Source organism: Anabrus simplex, chromosome 1, assembly GCF_040414725.1.
Source record: "Anabrus simplex isolate iqAnaSimp1 chromosome 1, ASM4041472v1, whole genome shotgun sequence".
Classification (NCBI taxonomy): Eukaryota; Metazoa; Arthropoda; class Insecta; order Orthoptera; family Tettigoniidae; genus Anabrus; species Anabrus simplex.
Genome location: NC_090265.1, coordinates 217,644,292 through 217,656,867, shown reverse-complemented (window position 1 = coordinate 217,656,867; position 12,576 = coordinate 217,644,292). Strand labels below are relative to the sequence as shown.

The 12,576-nt window shown below is 37.7% G+C and overlaps 1 protein-coding gene across 2 annotated transcripts in view; it reads right to left on the bottom strand.

Annotated features, from left to right (window-relative positions):
- Nucleotides 1–409: 409 nt before the first annotated feature.
- The window catches only part of LOC136885811 (protein draper), a 314,515-nt gene continuing 302,348 nt past the window's right edge, over nt 410–12,576 (bottom strand). For both annotated transcript variants that reach the window (XM_067158547.2, XM_067158548.2), the window contains one exon: nt 410–2,892. In XM_067158547.2, the coding sequence (XP_067014648.2) occupies nt 2,774–2,892 (119 nt within the window). In that variant the 3' untranslated portion in view covers nt 410–2,773. The remainder of the gene's footprint in view (nt 2,893–12,576) is intronic.

Here is a 12,576-nt window from a genome sequence, read left to right as displayed (position 1 = left end):
ATTTTCTACCTCGTCTGGCAGGTTGTGCCGCCATCTTGATTTAGGGGGATGGGGGATAAAAATTAGGAAATTCTCAAAAATTTTTAAGCCCACGAAACCTATAGGTTGTCGTTTTGGATAAATTAGACGACTGCGTTCTTATGCTGAGCCCAAAATTTGAGGCCCCCCAGCGTGCCCCCTTGAGGGAATTTTGAGAATTTTTTATTTTTCTAGGGATCCTGGGGTAATCAGATTCTCCCGTACCAAGTTTCAATTTTCTGAAATTTCTAGAAGTGCCTCATTAATTCAAGTCTTTTTTCATTTTTAAATATTTATATATACATCGCCTCAGACCGACTTGCTCATATATATATAGATAAAGGAATCTGAATGCTAATGGGGGCAAGGTTACCCAGTAAATTTAGTTACATCAGTAGTGAGAATTGTCTTTTATTTCAAACAGCTTGTACTATTCCATTCAATATTTACAATATTATCTAGGACTCCAGGAAGTATGCTACCAATTAATACTTAGTGCATACCCTTGTCGACTAATACAAAAGGATTACAAAATAAATTTACAAATTTCTAGGTGTATATTTTTTATCCTTTTGAACTTGGAATGTATTCAAAACAAGCCATAAATAGAGAACTGTGACATTCTGACATATACAATACACTGAGGAATATTTGATAAAAAATAACTTTATTTACAGATTTATTGCAATATATTTTTTAATCACAGCTTAATGGAAGTATATATTAACACTTTCAATCAACTTGGCCAATTTTAATGAGGTTCAAGATGAAATTTACTCAATAAAATATCACTCTGGTAATAAAAGAAAAAATCTTTAAGTCATCAAAATCCACGAGCAGACTCTTGTAGAAGAGAGGGAAATACTATATCCACTTAAAATGTAAGATCTGAAACTAGGATCTTCTTTCAATTGGTTCATTTAATAAATTTATCCACTGAAAAAATATAAAAAGAAGGAAAAATTGTCTGTTATGTTGTGATAAGAGAGTATTTGCAGTGGGTGAAAACCTCAACAAAGGCAAGGCAGGCATTCAGATGAACTTCCATCTAATCATTCCTGAGTTTTCTTTCTAAACCAGCAATATGCTTTTGTTTCCATGTAGCTAATCCATGCTCAATATCAATCACACCCTTAACAAAGACAAATCATGTAATTTTAAATAACTCTTCCTTTCCAATTGAAGTATTATCCCGATGTATAACTCCATTAAACACACTGATAACATAAATAAGAAAAGAGTAGCTTCATATCAGGACGGAGGTGAGCATTTTCAGTTAGAACACCACATCAATGGAATCCTCATTGTCTATTTCAGGGATTCAAAGAACCCAAAAGTAAATAAATAAGGACTTACAGTTGTTAGCACTCTTTCTCTCTTATCCTATGAACTAGCTATGAATGTGCATTATTATACTCAAGTTTCAAAAAGCAAAGGTAATCATTATTTTTGCATCAGTGATAAAGTAGAGCTATGTCAAAATTCCATTTGTATATCACTACACAGAATAAGTATTCCAAATTAGCAATATTCAGACCAAGCAAGCAGCTTTCTATCTCTGAGCCATTAAATCCAAGTTGATTCAGATACCGTACTAACAATCCCTCATTTAAGTCTACAAGAGCCATATGGAAACAATTTCCTGTTCTGACCCACATATTGAGATGACTGAAACCTAATTACACTACAGAAAGTACAGATGAGTTTACAATTATTTTTGAGATTGAAGTTATGAACAACCTCAAATAAAATATTACTGATTTTGTACTGTATACTAACTTACTGTAGCTTCTATCAGTAAATGTTTCTAGTATGAAGGGCACCAGTATTAAATTAATTTCATTCTGAGATATGTACATATAAAGTGAATATTCCAAATAAAGCCTTTAAAACTTTCATATACTGTATATTTTTCATGCATTTTTAAGAAGTCTTTTTTAAAAAGTGAATTCTGATTCACTACCTCACTTATCATTCTTCTTCCCTCCCCGCCACAAATATTAACATTTAATCTATACTTCCGTTCAGTCTTAGGAAAACAAATCCAAAGGTATCAGCACAAAGATGATACATTTAATATATTACTATAGTGAACTTCTAAACTTTGATAGTTGTGACTTTCACAATATTTCAGCCTGATATAATTCATATCAAAACTGTCCCTTTTTATCATACTCCGCCTAGTTTTTTAATAAAACCCACATGGAAAAAATAAAATTATAAGATTAATTTGCATTAAAAACATAGCTGAAAAATGTATAACTTTTTGTACATTATTGAAAATCCATGATAACTTAATCTGTGGGATTTACAAGCATTTGGGCATCTAATTACTCCTACTAGCACGAAGTAAACAAGAGAGAACTCTTAGATTAATACAGGCAGTTGCTCTTAATTAAAAATTAGGCACCACGATTCCTACTAGTTGGGTGAAGGTAAAACCTTTTCTTTGAGTTTTCAGTATTTCCCGTTCATTAAAGAAACAAGTTCTGAACAACATTACTTTTCTCACCATGGAACTTTACCACACTATTGAAAACACTATCTGATCTTGCTGAACACACTCCATCAATGTTATCATGATAAATTCTTTCACAAACCACTTCACTTCAGAGGAAGAATGTGCCACAGTGATCAAATATCACACTTTCACACTTTTGGATGAACTGTTTTCTGTAGGGTGTCAGAACCCTCCTTCAGTATCACTGTATAGCTACTACAGTTCCAGTAATTTCTTCTCAAGGACATCATCAGTTCAGTCAGTTCCACTCCCACTGCCTTTGTTTGGAGGGCCAAGTCCATTGGCCATTCGCTGATAGTGTGGTTTCAGTGAACTGCCTGGTCGACTGTAGTCAAGGTGGTCATACTCCAATTCTGAAAAAAATTAATTAAACATGTTAATGCCTGAAAAACCAAGGGTAAATGCAGGTGGTGCACAGAAAATTAATGTCAGACATTGAGACTACACAATGGTTTCTTATCTGTCTGTAGCCCAAAAAAAACACAACCCATATTATAATGAATATTGACCAATTTAACTGCCGCTTTAACATAGATCACAATGGAAATGGTAATTATGAAAATATCTTGTTAGGCAGTTTGGATAAGTAACAGGGAAAATGGAGGTAGAGGGGTCAGAATTCCTCCAACTCTTTGGTTCCTTTGCAATATTCTTTCTATTGTGCATTTGGAACCAAGTCAGTTGGTTCTTTTTTTTTTTTAATTTGTGTAGTAGGAAAATAGTATGCATAAGCCTAATTAACATACTATTTTTTTTACATAACTGAAGCAGGAAATTGCAAAGAAAGTGGCTATACATGAGTAAAAATCATGATAAAAACTGTAAATGCTATGGGTTTTACGTCGCACCGACACAGATAGGTCTTATGGCGACGATGGGATAGGAAAGGCCTAGGAGTTAGAAGGAAGCGGTTGTGGCCTTAATTAAGGTACAGCCCCAGTATTTGCCTGGTGTGAAAATGGGAAACCACGGAAAACCATTTTTAGGGCTGCCGATAGTGGGATTCGAACCTACTATCTCCCGGATGCAAGCTCACAGCCGCGCGCCTCTACGCGCATGGCCAACTCGCCCGGTAAAACTGTAAATGAAATGGAAAATCTGACTGATTGTAAATCTTTGCCACCTTTTCCTATGAGAATTTTTTATATGGACAAATCCTTGAGGAGATCCGGCGTGGTGTCACCTTGGGTGCCATGGCAGTACTGAAGCCGCGGCCGGACTCCATTTGTAGTCATCACCCGGTCAGGACCCGTACCCAGTGCGGACCGCACATTTTGACAATGGTCCAGAAAATTATTATTAGGGTGGGTGATATTAGTTGAATTTAGATTATTATTATTATTGATGTTCTGGACACTGCAGCAAGATGCAAGACTCCTACTTGGCGGTAAATTACATCCGCTGCCATTGATATTGCTGACAATATGACCAGCACCATTCTCGCGCATAGGCAAGTGCACGGGATTTCTGGCGATTATTATTATAGATGTGAACAATTGCATGGTGAATATCATTCCTATCGTTTATTTCAATTTTTTTTTCCTATTTGCTTTACGTCGCACCGGCACAGATATGTCTTATGGCGACGATGGGATAGGAATGGCCTAGGAATGGGGAGGAAGTGGCCATGGTCTTAATTAAGGTACAGCCCCAGCATTTACCTGGTGTGAAAATAGGAAACCACGGAAAACCATCTTCAGGGCTGCCAACAGTACGGTTCGAACCCACTATCTCCCTATTACTGGATACTGGCCACACTTAAGCGACTGCAGCTATCGAGCTCGGTATTGTTTATTTCAAATGTGTTTAGATTTTTTATTTATGTGCCAGGAGAATCTACTGTAATCTAACTTTAAGTTCTTCAAAGGAAAAGATGGCTCTTGAAAACGAACCCAGGAAAGATTAAAAGTTATCGGTTTATGATCAGAATCAATTACATTATGAACAGTAAAATCAATTGGTCTCAACTCCTTTCCCACCCCACCGCCGTTAAGTTGATTCCCCCCCTCAAAGAAAGCCGTGTTTCTTTATGCTTAAAGGAGATTCCAAATACCAATGTTCACGTATGTTACCTTCAGTTTTGAGATATAAGTTACCCCATAAAAAGAATTCCCTTTTTTCACTTCCTTTCACACCCCCCCTCCCTCATTAAGTGAATTTTCCGGAAAAAATGCTTGTTTCTTTATTAGTAAAAGATAAATAAACATAAAAGGAATTCAACTCCTTTTCACCCCCGCCCTCCAAGATGACTTTCCCCACCAAAATGCATTTTTCTTTGTTTTTAAAGGAGATCCAAATACCAATTTTCACGTCTGTAGCAACTTTAGTTTTTATTAGATATAAGTATTCTCATGCAAATAATTCCATTAATTTTTTAAATCCTTCAGCCCCCTTTCATTGGATATTCTGAAATCCAAGAAATACGGGTTTCTTTACTTTTAAAGCAGATTCCAAACACCAATTTTCACATCTGTGACATCTTTAGTTTTTGAGATAATAGTATCTTCATACAAATAATTCAAATAATTTTACAGTTTTATCCCCATCCCCCTTTAAGTGGACTTCCGAACACAAAAAAATATGTATTTCTTTATTTTTAAAGGAGATTCCAAATACTAAATTTCACGTCCGTAACATCTTCACTTTTTTAGATATCAGTATCCTAATAAAAAGAATTCAACCCCATTTTCAGTCTTTTTATCCCCCCCCCCCCAACCCAAGAGATTTTTTCCGAAAAACACACGTTTCTTTATTTTAATATAGATAAAAATATCATTTTTCTCTTCTGTAACATGTTAAGTTTTTGAGATATACTGTAGACATGCTCATTTCACCCCCTTTTAAGTTCCCCTTAAGTGGAGTATCCGAAAACAAATCACCTATGTTTATTTACTTTTACAGGAGATTCCAAATACCAATTTTTACGTCTAGCATGTTACGTTTATGAGATATACTGTAGATATAGTCTTTCAAAAAATTCACCCCATTTGTCACTCCTGTTTAACCCCCATTAACTGGATTTTCTGAAAACAAAAAAAAAAAATATCTACATGTTTCTTTATTTTTAAAGGAGATTCCAAATACCAATTTTCAGGTCTGTAATATCTTCAGTTTCTGAGATATAAGTATCCTCATTAAAGGCATTCGACCCCTTTTTCACCCCTCCTAGTGGGATTTACCAAAAAAAAAAAATTGTGTTTCTTTATTTTTAAAGGAGATTTTAAACACCAATTTTTACATCTGTAAACTTTTAAAGTTTTGAGATGTAGATACACTCAATTTAAAAATTCACTCCCCTTTTCACCGCTTTTTCGACGAAATATCCAAAAATCCTCCCTTAGCGAGCACTGAAACTGTAATATAAATGTGTCTTCAAAATTTCATTTCGTTATGTCCAGTAGTTTTGGCTCGGCGATGATGAATCAGTCAGACAGTCGGATACATGCTCTCCCTTCCTCCCACTCAACAGAAGTACATCGTACATGTGCGGTGGTTGCTGAGTGACATCACGCAAAAATGACCCAATGGTAGCACTTATTGCCAGACTGGCCCCAGCTGTCACTGTTGTGTGAACTATATGTACAGGTATCCTGCAAGATCAGCTTTGATTGGTACACGGAAAGTTATTTGTATCATTTGTACTCTGAAATATTGTGTGTTCTGAGCAGCAAAAATGATCAGTCTTGTGTATTTATTTTAGGAATGCAGAAACGAGAAAAAGTCTTTCAATTGACTAAGAGATATGCATTTTGGAGAAAGTTGATTCATTTAAAGGAACACTTGTTGCACTTGCAAAGGAACTAGGCATCTCTGGATCCACACCATGGATAACTGACACACAATTAAATGAAGAAGTTCTTCCGAGTGCAGTTCACATTTGTAAAGAAAATACATCAAATATTCAAAATTTGACTAGCTAGAAGAAATTGTGCATGAATGGTTTTACTCAGCATGAGCGCAAAGGTTCCCTTCGGCATAATACAGAGAGAAAAGGCTCTCAAGGTGGCAAATATTCTGGGGATTGAAGACTTCTGAACTTCATATGGCTGGATAAAATGATTTATAAAACAGTACCATATTGTGTGCAAGGTTGTATCTGGGGAATCGAACAGTGTTAGCAATTTGTTACATTTTATTACAGTGTTAGTGTAAGAAAGTATTCTGACCTAGAAAGAGTCGATGCTTCAGGAGATGCTGCTTTTTTGAAAGAACTACCCTCTGCTTAAAAGTTTGCTTTCAACAGTGATAAATTATTGATTCCAGTCATTTCAGGTACTCATCGGTGAGTAAGACCCACTTCCCTCATTTTGCATTTTCACTCCATTTATACCATTTTTCTGTAATCTATTGAAAAGTGTAAAAGCAGAGTTTTACTGAATATTCATTAAACATGACCAAGAGTATCACATATTTTGTAAACTGCAGTACATTTTACACAAAAATGGCTCTGTACTAGGAATCAGTGTTGATGTTAATTAAATCTTTCAGAGGTCATTTTACCTGATGTTTTAAATTAAATTTTTAGTGGTCCTTTGTAAAAGCTTATTCCAAAATGTGGCCTAACAAATACCATCAGCCCATCCATATTGGTCTATCTTATTCTTTTGTAGACACTGCATTTTGATCTTAAGTCTTCTGTTTCTCTGCTTATAGATTTGCAGATCACCATTAAAATGTTAATGATACTTTGAAGTAATATACTCCTGTTTTAAAAGTTATAAATTTTGTTGAGAGATCATTATTATTGTGTATTAACTTTTTGTACAATTCCATCTAAACTGAAATTTTATTAAATCTGCTTACAATAATAATAATTTACAAACATTGTTAAAATACATATTTATGAAGAATCTGATAATAAGAAAAGTCACTTAGAGCAACATGATAAAATATCAATGGATCAAGAAAATATAAACAAGAAACAAACCTATAAACAATATTGCTTACACAATGCATTTTAATGTACACATTTTGACATGTAGGAAGCATTTGCACTTTGTCCACTCTCAGAAAAAGTGATCTTTAAATTATACACAAGAACGACTAATTGAATATCAGTAGATGAAACCACTGATTCAGATGTATATCAAATCTGTTTGTTGGAAAGGTGGATGAATAAAAGCCTCAAAATTCTTATCTAATATATTCCTAAGTAATGGAGAAAACAAATGCTGCAACAGTTTCAGACTTTTTAAATTCTGATCTGAAGCTATTGCATCCTTCTGCAAATGATGAAAGATCCTTCACTGCATTCAAACTAATCCCATACAGCATTTGGAAATGATGATTTATTGTGCACAAAATTATGGCAGACGATTGCAATGACAATGCTACACAATTATATTTGATGTGTTAAGCAACTGTCTCCCACAAGTCTAACCCCTCCTCCTCGTGGTGGGAGATGGGCAACTGTGTGAAGTACAGTGGGGACTTTGTGTGCACCGGCACCGCCATGGTAGCTGTGAAGGCCTTGCAGGAACTCTGAAAAGCGATGGCTAACGGGGCTCTGGTGAACTCTGCTGAAGTCCTGAATGGCAGTGAAGGCGGAAAGAAGAGTTCTTGGAATGGTGGAACTGGCAGAAGAGGCAACCCAGCTTTCCGGGGTAAATAGGATTAGCAACCACTGGCTTGTGGCGAAGGGGAGGGATCCTTAAAGACTAAGGGAGAGAACTCCTGCATACCTGGAAGTGGAAAGGGGCAGCCCCCCCACCAGGCTAGGGTGCTTGGGTCTACAACTCATGCTAAACTGAATAAAACTCAAAGAAACCAAAACAAGAAATAGCTGGACTGATTCAAAAGATGTGACATGGAAGATTGAGAAGCTCGAAGAAGTGTCAAGAGAAATGATGCGGTTTCAACTGACATTTTTGGGTCGTAGCAAGACGAAATGGACAGGTTTTGGAGAAATAAAAACTAGAAATGGAAGTACTCTGTTCTATTCAGGAAGAGAGGATGACAGACATGCTGAGGGAGTAGTTCTACTACTGAGTAGCACAGCAAAGAAGAGTTGGTTAAGCTTGGCATCCTATTTCTGAATGGATAATCACCATACGATTTTCATCTAGAGCAAGACCGGTTACCTTAATACAATGTTATGCACCGACTGAGATGAATGAAAAAGAGGAGAAAGATGGCTTTTATAGTAAGCTTCATGAAACTTTATGAACTATACAGAAAAGAGATATTGTTATGGTAGTGGGAGACTTAAGTGCAAAAACTGGAAGTGCTAACCAAGGCCTGCAGTAAATTATGGGAAGGCATGGTATGGGAACTCAAAATGATAGTGGAGAACGATTCATCGATCTGTGTGGTATGTTTGGACTGGTGATTGGTAGTACAATTTTCCCTCACAGAGAATGCCATGAGGTAACCTGGGCCCTCCGGATCATAAGACAGAAAACCAGATTGACCATTATGCCTTAAAAAAGGAAATGGCGCACCTCTCTACTCGATGTGAGAAATAGAAGAGGAGCAGACATTGGTAGTGACCACCATTTAGTCACAGCAACTGTACACATTAAGATAGCAACAGCGAGACGATCATGTCAATATGGTAGAGTGAAATATAACACCAGCAGATAAAAAGGGGACTACCATCAGAGAGGAGTTCTCGATAGAACTTTGAAATCAGTACGAAGAGCTGGGCAAACTGGAGCAAGAAAAGATCAAGGATATCGACCAACTTTGGACTAAGGCTAAAGAAGTGTTCACTCAACCTGTGAGGTGGTACTTGGAATAACAAAGAAAGGAAGACCTGACTGGGTTTCACAAGACACTTGAAACTTAACTGAAGAGAGAAGAATCGCTAAAACCAAGAAAAATGCTGCTAAAACATGAGATGCTAAAGAGAGGACCCACAAGGAATACGCTGCCATCAATCTATCAGTTAAGAGTTGCTTTCACAGGGATAAAAGGACATTTATTAATGTGATGATGATGCTTGTTGTTTAAAGGGGCCTAACATCTAGGTCATTGGCCCCTAATGGTATGAAATGAGACAAAATGAAATGACAAATTAAAAGTCCAAAATCCTCCACTGACCAGAATTCAAAACGTGAGGACGAATAATGGATGGATATGAGTTTAAAACAATCAGTGGAACCGACCCACAGTGCTCACGTGCACACTAGCTGGCGTAAAACAATAGTATTACTGACCAAGAGACTGCTTCTATAGCACAATACTGAATCGATGATGCTTGTAGTTGAAAGAAGTCCAAAATCCCAGTCATCGGCCCCTCATAATGGTACTTATCGCTAGAAAAGTAGAACCATGGTATTTGTCATGTTGCAGTACCAATCAAAAGTAGCATAGACTCGCGGTATTCCACACATTATGGTACTACTCACAGGTAATGAAATTCGTACATGTATTACAGACCTACGGTGTTTCGCACATTGCGGTGCCATTTACAGGCATCACAAACCTATGGTGTTCCTGACGTAAGTGTACTAACCACAGGGACTCTTACTATCCCGTTGTGTTCCTCATATAGTGGGTACTAATCATAGGCAAGCCAGAACCATGGGTTCCCTCATCCCATGGTGTCGCTCATATAGTGCTACTAATCACAGGTACTGTAAAAGCTGTTGCGCTCTTGTTTGCTACCAATCACAAACCTATTTGGTACCCAACATAGTGGTACTACACACAAGTGAAAGCGACCCACGGCGTTCCCTCGCGTGGTGGTACTAATCACAAGTAGTTTCATGGTTCTAATATAATCATCCCTTGGTTGCCCCTTTTAGTCGCCTCTTACGACAGGCAGGGGATGCCGTGGGTGAATTCTTCATCTGTGTCACCCACCAACAGAGTGTACATTTATTAATAAGCTAGCCACAGAAGCAGGACATGTAGCAGAAGTAGGAGATGTACGAACTGTTTATACCATCACAAGACAATTGGCCAACAAGAATTTTGGTGGTAGTAAGCCAATTAAGAATAAAGATGGCCACCTTCTTACCTCCAAGCAAGAGCAGATGAAGAGATGGAGAGAGTATTTTACGGAAGTCCTGTACCGGATTACAGAACAAACCGAGTAACCAGAACAGGAGGATGAAGAGATACCAGAAGATCAAAGGATCAGCAGTGAGCCACCAATAAAACCAGAAATAGTAAAAGCTATCAAACAGCTAAAGAATGGCAAAGCTCCAGGACTGGATGTCATACCTGAAGCTCTCAAAAGAAATCCAGAGGTATCTGCAGATTTACTGCTTTTACTGATTTCTACTACCTGGAAAAAGAAGACTTTCCCAGAAGAATGGAACAAAGGGCTGCTTATCAAACTTCCGAAGAGAGAGGACCTGTCTGTTTGCTACAACTGGCGTAGTATCACACTGTTCTCTGTGCCAAGCAAGGTTCTTTCACAAGTCAATTCTCGACAGAATCAAAGTGTATGCAGACAGTAAGCTGAGAAAAGAGCTGGCTGAGTTCCGAGAAGGCCACTCCTGTGCCAATCAGATCAATACCTTACAGATAATTGCAGAGCAATCAGCAGAATACCGATTATCTTTGTATTTGCTCTTTATTGACTTTGAGAAGACCTTTGACAGCATTTTTAGGGCTACGATCTGGAGAGCAATGAAGATGTTCGACATTCCCACGAAGATCATCAGTCTGATTAAGTGCCTGTATGATAAGTATATGTACATGCCAGGTGGAACATAAAGGACATTTGACGGAACCAATTGAAGTTAAGACTGGTGTGAAACAAGGGTGTTTACTTTCACCCCATACTGTTCCTTATGACTCTTGATGTTGTCATGAGAAGTGCAATGAATCGACGATTGGGAATCCAGTGGAATCTTACTCAACGACTGGAAGACTTGGACTTTGCCGATGACCTATGTTTACTTGCTCATAGTTGTAAATATATGGAAATTAAGCTTAAAGACCTGGAAAGTGAGGCACAGGAAGTTGGATTTCGGATTAATATTAAGAAGATAAAGGAAATGCAATTGAGATACCGAAATAACACTCCATTGCAACTGAATGGGGATGTTACAGAGAGAGTGAATTGCTTTTGCTACCTAGAGAGCATTGTAACAGTGAATGAAGGGGCAGATGAAGATGTGACCAGCAGTTTGAACAAAGCTAAGGGTGCGTTCGCAACACTCCATCTCATATGGAGATCTAAAGAACTCGGTATGAGAACAAAACTGCAGATCTTCAATAGCAATGCTAAGTCTGTGCTGCTTTATGCGTGCGAAACGAGGAAAGTGACCAAGACTTGGACACGGAAGATTCAGACATTTGTGAAGAAATGTCTTAGAAACATCTTAGGGATATACTGGCCAGAAGTTGTGTCAAATGAGGAACTGTGGAAGAGAACGCACCAATTACCGATTGAACAGCAGGTTAAGGAAAGAAAGTGGCAATGTATTGGCCATACACTGCGTAGACCTGACGACAGCATAGCAAAACAAGCTCTCGAGTGCAACCCCCAGGGGTAGAAGGGAGGAAGACCTAAGATGACATGGAGGAGATCAGTAGAGATAGAGAGTGAGCAGCTGGGGTACACATGGGGAAAGCTGAAACACATGGCACATCACAGAACCAGATGGCAAAACCTTGTCTTGGCCCTATGCTCCTCAACAGGAGTTTAAGGAATTAAGTCAAGTGTTAAGCAACTATTTGTCATTTTTCAGGATTTCATTCAAACTAGTATTTCCATCAATTTAATTTAAAGTAATGAAATTAGGAAAAAAATGTACTGAAGGCTTGTACTTTTTCCCCATTGTTATATTATGAGAATACATATGGTAAAATGTTACATTAATATCTTGCATGTTCTATTTCAATATTTTTTGAAGGATAAACCCACTCTCGCAAAGTCTCCACATTTCATTTGGTCCAAGGCATCCCGGGTTTGATTTTCAGCCAGGTCGTGGATGTTAACCTTCTAATTCCTGGTTAATTCCTTAGATTATGGACTGGGTATGTGTACATTCATCATTTGAATTCATCACAGGTAGAGCCTCATCCTCAAAGCAGGTCCCCTACAGGTGTTGATTTGTAAGACCTGCACCAGGCCTCTC